The sequence below is a fragment of the Lepus europaeus genome, chromosome 17 (genome assembly GCF_033115175.1).
Source record: "Lepus europaeus isolate LE1 chromosome 17, mLepTim1.pri, whole genome shotgun sequence".
NCBI classification, from domain to species: domain Eukaryota; kingdom Metazoa; phylum Chordata; class Mammalia; order Lagomorpha; family Leporidae; genus Lepus; species Lepus europaeus.
The window spans coordinates 60554719-60570473 of NC_084843.1; the positions used below are offsets into that span (position 1 = coordinate 60554719).

At 60.7% G+C, this 15755-nt stretch overlaps 1 protein-coding gene across 5 annotated transcripts in view; it reads left to right on the forward strand.

Annotated features, from left to right (window-relative positions):
• Positions 1–15755, forward strand: part of CDH23 (cadherin related 23) — a 322391-nt gene that overhangs the window by 105930 nt on the left and 200706 nt on the right. For 4 of the 5 annotated variants that reach the window (XM_062214575.1, XM_062214574.1, XM_062214573.1 and 1 more), the window contains exons 6-8: positions 1841–2035; positions 4803–4931; positions 13836–13914. In XM_062214575.1, the coding sequence (XP_062070559.1) occupies positions 1841–2035; positions 4803–4931; positions 13836–13914 (403 nt within the window). Of the gene's footprint in view, positions 1–1840; positions 2036–4802; positions 4932–10013; positions 10036–13835; positions 13915–15755 lie in introns of all 5 variants that reach the window. The other variant, XM_062214578.1, reaches the window with a different exon arrangement.

A 15755-nucleotide genomic window follows, 5' to 3' on the forward strand; every position in this document is an offset into this window, starting at 1 on the left:
CTGCGTCCCCAGGGGCAGGTGCTGGGCTCTCCGTGCACTTCCGGGCCTGTGGATGGGGGAGATGCGGAGGCCACCTGGAACACAGGGGACCTGCTCATCGTCCCAGCATAAAGAGAGCACAGAGACCTAGTGTCCGTCCTCGGGGAACTTGCTAGCCAGCCCCACACTCCTGGCCGGGAGCTGCATCTGTGTGACAGTTTGCTGGGACATCGTAGAGGAGTCAGGGAAATGGCTGTTGTCTGTGTCTTAGAAATGGGACTAGCAGAGAGCTTGAGATCACGAGTTTGGGATTAGCTAGACTTGGACTCAAGGCCTTGGTCTACCATTGCCTCGCTGTGTGACTTGGAGCAAATTACTCTACCTCTCTGAGCTTCAGCTGCTTTTTCTAAAACTGGGTAATAGCTACCACCTGGAAAGCTCCCTGTTACGCAGCTGGCAGGTGCAGCCCAAGCATGGGGCCGGCACCCAGCCCTCAGCAGTGGCTTTTACCTTTCTGTGTCCGTGAAGAGCTCCGTGAGCTTGCCTGTCCACGGTCACGCCCAGAGTGTGTTACATTAGAAACAGATCCACCCAGCCAAGGTTCAGCAGGCCTGACTTTCTTACCAGACTCTGTGCCAGGTGCCGCAGAGATGGGAGCAGACTGTCAAGCAGGGGAGGCAAACGGCTACTCAGAACATTACGAGGGGCCATTGTTGTGGCACAGCGGGTAAAGCCACTGTCTGACACCAACATCCCACGAGTGCAAGCTCAAGTCCCAACTGTTCAACTTCCAGCCCAGCTTCCTGCTAATGGCCTGGGAAAGCGGTAGAGATGGCCCAAGTGCTTGGGCCCCTGCAAACACAAGGGAGACCCGGATGGAGCTCCAGGCTCCTGGCTCTGGCCTGGCCCAGCCCTGGCCATTGTGATCATTTGGGGAGTAACCAGTGGACGGGAGATCACTCTGTCTCCCTCTCTGTGTGTAACTCTGCCTTTCAATTAAATAATAAATTTTTTTTATTTAAAAAAAAAGAATATAACGAGCTAAATGCTGTCAGAGTCGCTCACATGGGCTCGAGGAGATTGACAGAGCACCTGCCCTGTGCCAGGCTCAGTGCTGGGCAGGCAGATGGAGCCCATGGCTCCCAACACCAGCTGTGGCACAGGAAGCCTGGCCATGGCCAAGGGAAATGTTGGGGGGGTACCCTGGCCCCCTGCGTGTAAACAGTGGTGCTGACCTGCCTTGGGGGGTCTGGAAGGCGCCCATGAAGACGCTGCACTTAACCGCTGGCCCCCAGTCAAAAAGAGTTCTGTGCACCTCGTAGGGCAGAGGGAGTCCCGGAAGGCTCCCAGGAGACGGGGACATCTGAGTGGGCATGTGGGCTGCCCCCTCACCCAAGAAAGCAGGCAGCCTCTGTGGTGCCCGGCGGACCCCCCCGAGGACCACAAGGTGCACCCCTTGCTTCTCCTACCCTTGAAGCCTCCCCAGCACACAGACCCCCGATGCCCGCCCGAGCAGCCCTGGCCTGCAGCGTGAGCAGCCAAGGGGCGCCTGACAGGGGAAGCGAAACCGCCAAGAAATGGGTTTGGGGACTCGGAGGCCCCTCGCCTGGGACTCCAGCAGGAGCAGATGAGCTCTGCAACCAGTGCTCTTACGGCCGCCAAGAGGCCATCAAAAGGGGGAGAGGCTCACTGCTGCGTGCCGTTAAGTTTCCCGGCACCCTCTCAGAATGAAAATGACCAAGGCCGGGCCTGAGGGCTGCAGGGCCATGGTTAATGGGTTCTGGGGGGACAGACGGGTGCTGGCAAAGCCGCTGCTCCGAGCGCCAGCTCACTCTTCCACTGGTTTTGCTTTCGCCCCCAGAACACACCGGTGGGGACGCCCATCTTCATCGTGAACGCCACAGACCCCGACCTGGGAGCCGGCGGCAGCGTCCTCTACTCCTTCCAGCCCCCCTCCCCATTCTTCGCCATCGACAGCGCCCGCGGCATTGTCACTGTGACCCGGGAGCTGGACTACGAGACCACGCAGGCCTACCAGCTCACGGTCAACGCCACGGTGAGTCTGAGTCGCCGTGCGGGGGGCCCAGCGCCCACGCACAGCTGCCCTTGCCCACCCTAGAAGCAGCAGCACTGAGTCCCATGCCCCCCAAGGGTCTGTGATGATGCTGGGGGCCACAGCAACGGAGGTGACAGCTACTGGGGTGTCTGCGCTAGCCCTGGCGCTGTGCTGAGCCGTGCACCGGCACGCAGCCGTGAGGATCACTAAGACGCCCATTTGACAGATAAGGAGGCTAAGACACAGGAGGAACTCGGTGACTTTTCCTTGGTCACCTAAAGACCTGAGTCCAGAGGCCGCCTGCAGCCTCTCAGGGCCTTCACAGAGCAGTGTCCCCTCGCTCCCTGTGACACAGGATGGCAGTGTTAACCCAGCTGCGTCCTGACCCCAGCCAACACGCGGGGCCCAAGGGCTCCAGTATGCTGGCTGCCACTTCCCCGCGGGGCTGTGCTTACGCAATGGGAACATCTCTGCCAAGCCCGCTGCCGGCCCCTGGGAGTTCCAGCAGAGAGCCGTCATTATCCCGTTTCATGGCTGGCACTGTGGGATTCACATAGCCCAAAAGCAGTAGAGGAGCCAGGAGGCCCCAGCTTGTCCGAATCCCAGGCCATGCCCTGAGCACCAGGCCCCAGGCCAGGAGTGTCTGAGTGACCAGCACTAAGAGGCTGGACCCTGGCTGTGAGCTGGGGACAGGCCGGTCACACCTCTCAGAGCCCGGCCACCCCCACCCCCTGCTCCTGGAGCCCCCAGCTGGCAGCAGGGCCAGCGCCGGCCTGTGCTGGCTTCAGTTTCTGCTGACCAAGCTCAGGCCAAGAGCCAAGCAAACTGTGGGGCTCCTACCAGGACCCAGGGGCCAGGCTCACAGCAGCACCGGGGGCCCCAGGGGGCAGGTCACAGAGCCCGGAACCCAGGCTTTGGGTCTGGGCTAGGCTGGGGGTCTGAACTTTAAACATGGGGCTCCCCAGGCTTGGCCAAGACACAAGAGGCCTCAAGAGCCAGGAAAGGCAAACTTCTCGCTCGACCCTGGCCCAGCAGCCCGTGAGGAAGTCACCTCAGGCACACGTTGTTTCCTCCTCCCTGGTTCCCATTGCCTGGGAGCCGGCGGACGCCCTCCCCGTCACCCCCACCTCCTGCCCTTGCACCCACACACTTGTGTGCCCTCTGCCCCTGTGCGTTTGCACTCACCTGGGCTCATCTTCCTGGAAATCCTTGCCCTCTTTCTCCATGCAGCTGGCATCATGGGATAATTTGCCCTCACCATAAAGGTGGCTCTGGGTTAGGGGAATGGGCCAGGCAGGACTCCGGGTGGCCTGGCCATTCTGGAGGCCTGGGCTCACGCGGGGACGAGGAACACAGTTAAATCACTCAATCTTGCAGCAGTCAGGCCTGAAGCAGCAGACCATGGGGATGCTATGACTCCCTGGGGGATGGCTTCGTGCTTGCTCCTGGCCACACATGCCATGCGTGGGCTGCTGGGCAGCTCCCCAGGGAGATTCTCCCACGTGGGTTCCCAGGTGTGGGGAGAGGGCCACACCCAGGAGGCGCAGCCTGGCCCGAGCAGGGTGCCTGCCCCTCCAGATGTGCTGTCCCCAGCCTTGGGGCGCATGCTGGGCTGCCTGGCCTTGAGGACCACTGGCCCCTCCTCTCCGACCTGGAGCAGGCGCCAGACCTGTTACGGTGCAGGTCAGCAGGACAAACCAAGGGAGCGCTCACCTGGGGATCATAGAAGCCATTCAGTGGAGCCCCTGCATCCACAGAGCAGAAGGGAGAACTCCCTGGGAATCACTCAGAAAGCTAGCGGCGGGGCTGGTGTTAGGGCCCAAGTCAAGACTGCTGGGGGCAGGTCCCTTCGTGTAAAGGACCTGAGTTGTGAGTCTTCGTGACCCACTCACACCTCTCTGATCTCTGTTAACTCACCTGAGTAATGGGCCCATAGCACAAGCAAATGCAAAGCAGAGCGTAGCACAGTGCCGGGAATATCATTGGCATTCCATGCCTGTCAGCAGCCAACAGCACCGGCTCCCCCCGTTCGTCCCGGGCGGCCTTGGCTTTTAGGGCCCTGGAAGATAGGTCTCTGGTCTCCTCCCTCGGCGAGCTCTTCTAGGTCTCGTTTCTAAGCTGACTGTGAGGATTAAGCATTGCCTGCCTGGCCACAGCAGATGGACTGCATGACCCCTCAGGATCCCTTCCCCTGCCCCCCAATGTCACAGGCCCCAGAGTGCCCCCTGCTGGTACTTCGGGAAAAGTCACTTGCCCCATAAATCCAGAGCCCAGAGCAGGGATGCTGGGCTGTATGTCTTCTGGGGAGCCCCCATCCTACTCAGTCCCCTGCTGCCCTAGGAGGAGGGGAGCTGGGAGTGGGCACGGAGGGGGTAATGGCCCCAACTGGACACGGTGAAGGAGCTGAGAATGGCCAGTCTTCTGTACTACTTGGTTATCTCACACGCATGCACACACACCCCCCGACACCCAGAGTGCCCAGAGCTGGGCGTGGCTGGGGCAGACCTGGCTCTAGCCCAGCCCTGCTGGGAACCCTGGAGACCCTGGTTTTGGTTCCCTGCACAAGTCAGCACTCACAGGGGTTCTTGCCGCGCTCGGGCTTCCTCGTGCTAAGCCCTTGCCTGCAGGAGTACAGGAGTGTGTGTGTGTGTGTGTGTGTGTGTGAACACGTTTGTGTGTCACATATTGTAGGTCTGTGTGTGTGGGCGTACTCATGCGCGTCCACAGCACCGCCTAACCTAGTGCTGTGCACGCTCTGTTCTCACAGGATCAAGACAAGACCAGGCCTCTGTCCACCCTGGCCAACTTGGCCATCATCATCACCGACGTGCAGGACATGGACCCCGTCTTCATCAACCTGCCCTACAGCACCAACATCTACGAGCACTCTCCTCCGGTACGCCCCTCCCCGGCCCCGGGGGCCTTCGCTCTGACTGCTGGGAGTAGGGCCCTGGGCGGGGGAGGGGGTCGTGTTCCTCCTGGACCTGTCCTGTGTGTGGTAGTTGTGGATGCCCCGACAGTGAAAGCCTAATGCATGTCACACCCACACCCCCTCCCCCCCAAAGAGTTAGACGGGCAAGGAAAGGGGAGCAGTTCTGGGAGATCCATGTGGAGTGCCCAGGGTGCCGTGGAAAGCTCAGCCTGGGCTGGGGAATGGAGCTGGGCTTGGTCAGCCTGGCTCAGCCACAAGCACCATGGCTCCGTCTGCCTCTGCCAGTCGGCACCGCCCAGGGTGCCAAAGGCTTGCCCTCCAATCCCGGGGCCCTGTGAAGCCCTGGAGCTCTGGCTTTGGGGTTCTCAAGTCAGACTCCTGCGTCAGCGTCGGCATGTCCACCCCAGGCCCAATCAGCTGTGACTGGGGGAAGGGTCTTGTAGTGCAGAACCTGACTGCCTGCCGCGGGGGCTGTGGCCACACTGCCGTGCTGAGCAGCAGGCCAGGTGGGACAAACGTCTCTGGTCAGGAAGCCCCCCGTGTGTTTGTACATCTAGAAACATGCGCTCCTGCCCGTGCCGCCTGGGGAACAGCGTCTTTGGAGAGATAAGTGGGCCCCTTCTTTTCAGGGACGTTGGTGTGCGTGGAGGAAGGCCTCATCACCTGGAGAGCCTAGTGTGGCCCCCACAGAGGGGCTCAGGGCCCACCTGAACGTCCACGCTGGCTCCAGCACGGAGCATGGCTGAGGGCGGATTCCCTGGGCCAGGTGCAGAGTGTGCTCCCAGGCCACCACTGGCCAGGGACGCCCGACCCAGGCTGGACAAAAGGGCCGTTCCAACCTCTGGCATCCTAACCTGGGCTGTGTCTGAGCCCTGGCTCCAGTCTCCACAGATGTGAGGCTAGCATTTGGCCACTTCCTACCTGGGGTCGAGGGGGGAGGGAGGGACTAGCAAGCTGGGCTTTCCAGCTGCTTTGAGGGCAGTCGGCCTCGCACGGCCCCCAGCCTAGCCTTCTCCTGCATGGCATTCTGTGGGCAGTGGGAACCCCAGCCTCCGAGACCAGGGCCCCACCCACTTCCTGGGACTTCCAGACCCTTTTCACCCTGCCCTGCCTGCCTTGGCCGGCAGCATCTCAGCCTGAGGCCAGTGGCCAGGGCTGCTTGCAGATGTCCCCACCTGGCCTGGGGCTCCTCTTAGACAGAGTGCTGGGTGCTCTTGTGCCGACTTGCGCAGCCGCTGCCGCCCTGTGGGGCTGGAAGAGCAGTCTGGAGGCCCAGCTTCTCGTGACTGGGATGCGATTCCCACGGCAGCCTAAGGTCAGAGGGAATGTGGCTGCTTCTGGCTCAGTTTTGGAGGCTCACAGTCCATAGGCAGGCAACCCTCATGGACTTGGGCTATGCTAGCAGAGCCCCAGGTGGCACAGGGTAACGGCAAGAGCCAGGCCTGTGTTTCCCTGTCTATGTGGTCCCTTATCAAGCAGCCAGGGTTTAATCATGGGGCTCCACCCTGCTCACCCAATCCCAGCCAAAGGCCCTGCCCCAACACGCCCCGGTGGGATCCCATCCTCTTAGCTCCGCTAACGTATGCCTCGGGGCTCTAGACTCCTGCCTGAGCCCAGGGTCCAATACTTAAGCCGTGGCAGGCAGCATCTGTGGAATGTACTAGTGAGTAAGTGCACAGACAGACCCTCCGCCACAGGCCCTGCCCCTCCTGGCTTCTTGTCCCCCACCCACCAACCTGGTCCCAGGCGCGGTGACTGCTCCCCGCTCGGCTCTGGTGCAGTTGGCACCCTCTGCGCTGAATTCACCTCTTCCTCCATTGCACCTGCAGTGCCCACCTGTGCGGGGAGGCATGTGTGTTGGGGGGTACTTCTGAGCCCCTGGTAAGGAAGGAACCCAAGTTCCAAGGACATCATCTCAGGCTGCCCTAGGGTCTCCTGGGGCACTGTGGTCAGGGTAGGGTGCAGAGATAAGGGACAGGACAATGGCCACCAGCCAGAGAAACCCCTGAGGTGGGTCTGCTCCGCCATCCACGGCCTTGGCCAAGTGACCCGGGAGAACGAGGCCTTGGTGCCTGAGCAGCACCTGCCTCAGGTTAGCAGACAGGAAACCATGGCTGCCGGCAGCTTGCCTAGTGGGTGGGTCTTAGTGGTCAGGTTGGGCTGGGACTCCCAGCCTCAGCTTAGCCTCAGAGTGGTGAGAGCAATGTCTGTGGCCGTGGGGTGAGTGTCCTGACACCCCTAGTCTGTCTCTAACTTCCCTGTAGCTCAGCAGAGCAACAGGAAGTTACACTGTACTGCTGATCAGACATGATCAGGCTCCTGTGTGTACAGGACCCCGTGCTTAGCCGCTCCCTCTCCCACGTAGAGGCTCCCACGGGCTGCTCTGAGGGCTCCCCTTACCACTTCTTTCAAAAGTTCTTTTTTTTTTAAATTTTTTTTTTTTTGACAGGCAGAGTGGACAGTGAGAGAGAGACAGAGAGAAAGGTCTTCCTTTTGCCGTTGGTTCACCCTCCAATGGCTGCTGCAGTAGGCGCGCTGCGGCCAGCGCACCGCGCTGATCCGATGGCAGGAGCCAGGTGCTTCTCCTGGTCTCCCATGGGGTGCAGGGCCCAAGTGCTTGGGCCATCCTCCACTGCCTTCCCTGGCCACAGCAGAGAGCTGGCCTGGAAGAGGGGCAACCGGGACAGGATCGGTGCCCCGACTGGGACTAGAACCCAGTGTGCCGGCGCCGCAAGGCGGAGGATTAGCCTAGTGAGCCACGGCGCTGGCCTCAAAAGTTCTTTATTGAAAGGCAGAGAGACAGAGCCACAGAGGTCTTCTGCCTGCTCCTTTAATCCCCAAATGGCCCCAACAACCAGGGCTGGGCCAAGCTAAAGTGAGGAGCCGAGACCTCCATCCAGGCAGGGTCCAAGCACTTGGGCCATCTTCCAATGCCTTCCCAGGCACATTAGCAGGGAGCTGGATCAGAATCAGAAGAGCCGGGACTGGAACCGGCCCTCCAGGGTGGGACACCAGCATTGCAAGTGGCAGCTTAACCTGCTGCACACAGCACCTGCACCATAGCGCTGGCCCCACAGAGGGGCTCCCCTCGCAACTCAGGTTCTCAGCATCTGATCTGATTTCCCTCTCTCGGCGAGTTACAGACAGAGAGAGGGAGAGAGAGAGAGAGAGAGAGAGAGAGAGAGTCTTCTATCTGCTGGTTCACTCCCCAGATGGCTGCAACAGCTGGAGCTGAGCCAGGCTGAACCCAGGAGCCTGGAGCTTCTTTTGGGTCTCCCACAGGGGTACAGGGGCCCAAGCACTTGGACCATCCTCTAATGCTTTCCCAGGCCACAGCAGAGAGCTGGATGGGAAGTGGAGCAGCCGGGACTCGAACTGGTGCCCATCTGGGATGCCGGCACTGCAGGCGGCGGCTTTACCCACTGCGCCTCAGCGCCAGCTCAGGGAGCTTGCTGTGTCTTTGCCTTGCCTCCTACTGCCAACTGCCAAGGCCCTGTTGTGGGGAGGACACATCTGAGTCCTGCCCTGTGGGTCATGACTGCGCTGGGTAGCCAGACGTGCAGGGAGTTGGGGGCTTCAGACCTGGCTCTGCCAGCTCCGTGTGCACTCCCTGAGCCCCTTCCCCCACGCTCCCCATCTGAAGGCGCTCCCAAGCTTCCCCTCTCTCCACCCCCTGGGGCAGGTTGATCCCTGTCTGCTCCAGGCCTGATCTTCCCAGGCTTCTAATCGGTTTCCGTGCCTTGATCTGGGTCCTCCATGTCGCTTTACGGTGTGGAGCCCCGATTTAGCACAGTGGATGCCAGGCTGGGCCAGGACGGAGGCGCCCCATGGTCCGCGCGGGCTCGCAGCCCCAGCTCCCGGGCCTGCCTCCGCCTCTGGCCGGGCCCTTCCTTCCTGCTCGCTCGCCGCCCCTTTATCTGGCGCCCGCAGCATGTGCGCCCCGTCTATCGGTGTATCAGGCCGGCACGCCTCATCCAAAGTGTATATATTACCTAATAAAATCCTTCTTATTGGGGATTATTGCATCAAATTTTAATTTCCTCACTCGAGCGGCAGCATGTCGCCTGCCCGTCAGTGGAGGGCCGATAGAAGGGAAGAGCGGATAAACTGCACAAATTACCGCCAGCCGATGCCTATCAGCCCTTTGACTGGAATTGACTGGAATTAAGGACTGAGAAATAGGATTTTCTGCCTCAGAGTCTGCTGTGGCAGCTCGCGTCCCACTCCCTGCCGGCCTCCCTACCCCCACAAGGGCGCCTCCCATTCCCCAAGCAAACTGTGGTTCCCCTTCCCAGCCCTAACCCTGGCGTGGGAACGGGCGAGGGGCCGTTCCTGTCCCCGCAGAGCCTGCAGGGAAGGAGGGGGACCTGGGCCTGGCCAGCCGGCCCTCCTGTGCCCCCCACCTCTGGTCACAACAGGTAGACTCACGCACGGGCCCTTCCAGAGAAATCCCCACTGCCCCGCGCTGTGCTCCCACTGCCCACGCCTCGCCTCGGTGCACTTACTGGGTCCAGAGCTGTGCGCCCTCGCAACTCCACTGGAGAGCGATGGGCCCCCCCGCCAAGCCCAGCCCCAACGCAGCCCTCCGGGCCCTCACCACCCCCACTCGCACCCCCACCCCGAATCCTGGACCCTTTGAGCCTCAGTTTCCCCACTGAGACAGACAGCCCACACTGGGTGCCCAGCGTGATGTCAGGCACACAGTAGGTGCTCAGGCAGTAGTCATTATTCCCTGAGGGCTGCTAGCTGTTCTTTTTTTTAAAGATTTATTTAATTTATTTGAAGGACAGAGTTACAGAGAGAGGTGAGACAGAGAGAGGTCTTCCACCCACTGGTTCACTCCCCAGATGACCGAAACAGCGGGAGCTGCGCCGATCCGAAGCCAGGAGCCAGGAGCTTCTTCCAGGTCTCCCACGTGGGTACAGGGGTCCAAGGACCTGGGCCATCTTCTACTGCTTTCCCAGGCCACAGCAGAGAGCTGGATTGGAAAAGGAGCAGCCAGGACTAGAACTGGCACCCATATGGGATGCTGGCGCTTCAGGCCAGGGCATTAACCCACTGCGCCACAGCACCGGCCCCTGCTAGCTGTTCTTATAAGGCACAGAAAATGCCTGAGGAGTCTCAGGTGGAGACTTCTCAGCTGTGCTGCTGGGGAGTCTCTGAATTTGCTGAAACCATAAATGTCACGTGCACCTGCGCCATCTGGGAAGAGGCACCTGGTCCCCAGCCAAGGGCCCCAGTGGGCAGTCACGGGCACTCTGACAGCATTGCTGTGCACTGGGCACTGCTCAGAGCTCTCCATGCCCAATGGTACTTCAAAGGGTTCATGGAAAAATGGAATTAGAAGTATGAGTTTATTTTGCTGCCCAAAAGTTTTTTTCCATAATATGTGCAAAATGCATATCATGAGAAAGACTGCATGATTTCAAAATTGTTTTTGCATCCAACTCACACTTTTAATTCCATTTCCCACACGTTTTTTTGAAGTATACTTTATAGATCAGTTGCTGAGGAGTGAGGACTGTTCCACAGAGCAGGTTCCACACAGGCAGTCTGGCCACGGAATGAGGCCCTGAGCCACCCGGCCGTGCTACTCTGTTGGCCTCTCTGAGGACCACAGCTCGTTTCCCCAAATCACGGGCTCCTGGCAGGGAAGAGGCAAGCTCAGCCTGTCTCTAGCCAGACCTGGGTCTGACTCCTGTTTGCCCAGCACCCCTCCCCAGGGAGCAGGGCAGGCAGGGTGCCCTCGGCCGTGGGCAGGGCTGCCCATGGCCACCGCCCGTCTGTAGGGATGAGTACCACTATATTGAAAATGTAATCACCAAGACTGGAAACAAGAGCCGTGGGGTCCCGAGAGCCCCGCTCCTCCCTGTTAATTCCTTCTCATAACATTTCCAGTCCTTCTGTCTGCACTTGTATTAAAAGCTCAGGGTTTTATTAAAAGTGGATTTATTCACCCAAAAAAAGAGATGAAACCCCAAACTTTTGTCGCGAGCCTGTCAGAGCTTGTTCCCTGGAAGCTCTGTGTGGCTCCTGCTGGGGAAAGCCAGCCCCCCTTGTCCACCTGCCCTGGGAGCCAAGGGTCTCCTCTGAGCCCTGCCCACCTGGGGGCCTCTGGGCACCCTCCTGCCCATGGGGAGATGCTCACAGGGCACTGAGGGTGGAGGGTGCTAGGCCTAGCCTGACTGCACCTGGCACATGCAGCTGCCCCTGGAGTGCGTTTAGTGACTCCCTGGGAGGAGCTCTATTAGCCCTGGGCTCAGTGACCCTGGTAGGCCAGCCCAGGGATGTTCATGCTGGTTCTTATGTGGGGCTTGGGAGGATGGGGGGGGGGGCAGCGGGGAGCTGCCCCTGTGCCCAGAAAGGGCATCCTGGCAGCCGGAGCCTTGGGCCACCTCCCACATCCTGGGGAACCCCTCCTGGGAGAGAACCAGGGCTCTCCTGTGTGAGAGTGACCCCAGGAGGGACAGATCCTCAAAACAGCCCCCTGCCCAGGGGGTGGTGGAGACGGCAGTGTGGACCCCCTGGCCTGGAGCTGTGCTTCCCAAGTGACCGCCCCCCAGTAAACACACCCCTGGCCCTGGGGCGCACGGCAGGTGCTGCCCTGTGAAAGCCAGCAGAGCGGGGAGCCGGGGTCGCCTTGCTGCCTCGGCCCAACTATGGCACGTCCGTCCACGCGTCTCCCGGGGAGGGACAGGCCGCAGCTCCACCAGATTTCCCGTGAGTGATTGCAAAGGGCTTACATACAGCCTGACTCAGAGCAACCGCTTTCCCCAGCATCGTCACGATTCTTAGAGCCCAGCACAGGCAGTGTCACCTAGGACCCGGCCCCTCCATGTGCTCCTTGCCCCCCATGCCTGTGCCCCCTCCCTGCAAAGTGGCAGGGTCTCCGGCAGATGTGAAGCTGAGATGAGTGAGTGCCCGGAAAGCCAGAGCAGAGTGCGTGCTGGGGAGCCATGCCTGCCATGGCGGAGCCGTGCGTCTGGGCACCACTCACACGGCAGAGTGGAGCTCGCCCAGGAGCGCTGGTGTTCTGGCGTCTTTCTCGGCTTCCCTACAGTCTGGCTTCCCCCAGGGAAGGGGCCAAGGGAGAGGTCGGAGCTGCGTCCTCACGGCAGCTGTTTCTCGGAATATCCGTTCCTCGCCCAGCAAACCTAGACGTGTTCCGGATCCTGCACTCCAGGAAGGGACGGGGGACAGAGGTGTGGCTGCCCCTGCTGTGTCCTGGCGTGGAGACCGGGAGGAGCTGGGAGAGCAGCTTGTCCCCAGGGCAGAGGGCCTGGCATCAGGGATGATGTCTCTTTGCACAGCAGGTGGCACTCTGGGGGCGGGTGCTGGGCAGGCTCCAGCTTCCTGCTGAGAAATGGTGCGTGGGGCAAAGGGTGGCCAAGGCCACCAGAGCTCATCACTAGACATGCCAATGCAGGGGTGGGGGGTGTTTGCTGAGGGGCAGGGCTCTCCAGCTCCCGGAAGACGGTGAGGGGGCCTGGGCAGCAAGGGGAGGGTCGCCCCAGGCCCACTGGACATTTTCTTATGCAGTCAACAGCAGCTATCTGAGTGTGCCCCTGTATGCCAGTCTCTTCCTGGCAGTCTACACGATGTGCCCCCATATGCCAGATCTCTTCCTGGCACAGTCTACACAGCGTGCCCCATATGCCGGGTCTCTTCCTGGCACAGTCTACACAGCGTGCCCCTGTAGGCCAGTTTCTTCCTGGCATAGTCTACACAGCATGCCCCCATATGCTGGGTCTCTTCCTGGCAGTCTATATAGCGTGCCCCCTTATGCCGGGTCTCTTCTTGGCAGTCTACACAGTGTGTCCCCCTGTGCCAGGTCTCTTCCTGGCAGTCTAAACAGCATGCCCCTGTATGCTGGGTCTCTTCCCTGGCATGATCTACACAGCATGCCCCTGTATGCTGGGTCTCTCCCTGGCAAAGTCTACACAGCATGCCCCTGTATGCCGGGTCTCTCCCTGGCACGGTCTACACAGCGTCCCCTGTATGCCGGGTCTCTCCCTGGCAGTCTACACAGCATGCCCCCATATGCCAGATCTCTCCCTGGCACAGTCTGCACAGCTTAGGCACTTCCCTGCTATCTGCTCTCCCTGGCAAACTCCTGCTCATCCTTCACAGCCCAGCCCGAATGCTGCTGCCTGCGTAGTCCTTTGTGGCTTCCTCCGTGTTGGCACACTTCTCCCTCTGAGCACTCCAGGTGTGTGCAGCACGTGTATCAGCCTGGGCCCCAACTCCTCACCACAGACGTGCTCCCCTCCTGGGAGTCCCGGCTCCTGACCCCTCCCCCGGTCCTGCAGGGACCAAACCGGTTGGGGATGGAGCCATTTGAGGCAGGAACTTCGGGCACCGTGTTGTGTGGGTCATGGTTCTTTTGGCTGAGATGGCCCCTGGGACAGCCACTGTCAGCCCTTCAGGGTTCACGATGCTCTCGCCTGTAGAGTAACTGATAAGGTCCCAGGATTTTTGCTGTTGTTCATATTAGGGTGGGGCAAACAGGTCAGAGAGGTGCAGCAGCCTTCCTGAGGTCACACAGCAATCTACTGCATGGCTCAGGTAGAGACCAGATCTCATCTCTGTTATTCTCCTACAGATGGGTCACCCAAATGTGGTACATGAGGAGGGGAAGGGGGAACCTTGCTTGGGCCTCCCCAGAAGACCCCAGGGTATCATCTGGGAGCCTCAGTGTGTGTCCCAGGGACAAGGGGCCCAAGCTGAGTCCTGAGCACGTGGCCTCTACTTCCTGGGCTGCCCCTGCAGCTGCCAGTCAGCCTGGGGAGGGGAGCTATGGGGGACAGGAGATGCAGGCAAAGGCAGCTGCCTGGATGACCAGACTAAGCCCCTCCTCTCTCCCACCAGGGCACAACAGTGCGCATTGTCACTGCCATCGACCAGGACAAGGGGCGTCCCCGGGGAATTGGCTACACGATTGTCTCAGGTAAGGCACAGGTGCACCTGTTCCCCCTCCTCCTCCGAGAGGAGCCCCCCCTGGGGCTAAGGAGACTCTTGAGGGTCAGTATATGAGTCCTGCCTCTGGGGACAGTCCTGGACTGCCTGGACCGAGGAGGGAGGAGCGAGAGGAGAGGAGGGTCTGGGGAAGCCAGTGAGGGCTGGCGTGTGTAGGGTGCCAGGCAGTGGTGGGAGCTGGCATATGCAGGATGCTGGGAAGGTGGCGGCATGTGCAGGGTGCCAGGATGGTGATGGCAGGGGCTAGCATGTGCAGGGTGCTAGGGCAGCCATGCCAGGGGCTGGAGTGTGCTGCTGTCCCTAGTTCTGCCGCATTGCCCACACTGGGGCTCCGACCAGGGTCACCAGTGACTGCTACCGAGCCTCCTTCCTGCTCCAGCTCTGTCTCCTTGCTTTGTGATTACACGGAATTAGAACAGGCAGAGCTGTGTCTTCTCTTGTCACATGGCGGGCCGTGAGAAGTCCCAGTGTACCCGGGAGGTTGCAGGGGCAGGAGTCCCTTCCTTCCCAGTGTCCCTGTACCAAGCCGGGCAGCAAGTGCTGATCCCTGCCACATGTCCCTGCCCTGCAGCAGCCCCGTTGGCTGTCCCAGGACTGGGTGGTTTGGGAGTAAATTTGCTGGTGAGAGATCCAGTGAGAGGCTGCTCAGCCCCCCACAAACTCGGGGTGTGTCTCCACCCCACACGATGGACACCCCACTCGGGGACCGCCATGCTCAGCCCACTGCTCTACAAAGGCTGAGTCAGGAGGCTGCCAGGCCACCTCCGAGCCTCTGCCCCTGCCTGCCACAGCCTGCAGCCCTGAGGGCAGGGAGTGCCTGGTGAAGCAAGGCGGAGTGATCAGGAGCGCAGGATGGAGTGTCTCTACCTCGGTGTGAGTGGGAAGAGCAGGTGCCCACGTCCGGGCAGTTTAGTGTCAGCTGACTTAGTATACGACCAGAGCTTCATCACCGTGCGTGAGGCACTGGATGGTGTGGGCTGTTGTTATCCTTTGTGCTGGAAGCAAATGACACCTCGAGGAGCTGGGGTCAGCTGGAGGAAGAGAGATGCCCCGCGTCCCGGGGAGCAGAGGAAATGCAGGTGCCAGCAGGACTGTCCCTGGGCCTCCAAGCCCGGGGCGCCCCAGGAGCCAGAGCCCGGGTGGTTTGGCCTCTGCACCACCCAGTCAGGTGCCTACCACAGGATCCAGCCCAGAGTAAATCCCAGTGTGTGCCTGTGGATAAATGAGTGGGTGTCACTCCAGGGCAAGGAGGACGTTTCCAAGCCCAGGATGCCCCAGAACCACCTGGAACTCATTGCCAAAATGCAGAGCCCTGGGCTTCCACAGTCATTCCTATTCTATGGTGCTGGGGTAGGGCCAGGAACCGTCCCCATCTCACGGCGTCCCAGGCGCTTTCCAAGGCCAGAATGTGAGAAAGTCAGTGTAGGAAGGAGCCACTTCTGCAGGGCTGCTAGGAAAAGGGCTCACGGCAGATGGGCAGAGGGGGAGCAGAGGCCCGTGCTGGTGAGTGTTGCAACTTGGAGAGCAAAGCACATGTCTCCTGGGGACAGGGGTCTGTGCTGGGATGGAGGGAGCATCAGTGTGCCCAGGGCAGCTGCAGGGGAGGGCGCTGGATAAGGTGGAGCGCCAAGGGGACACAGGCTGGGTGGAAGAGCCTCTCCTTTGGCCTCCCTGCCTCTGAGCTGGTCCAGATGCACCACCGCCTGAATGGGCCAGGGAGCAGGCGGTCAGGACCTGGCCCGAGGACACGCCCAGACGGGGAGCCTGTCCTCCAGCACACTGGTCCATGCCAGGCCAGCAGCCCAATCCTCC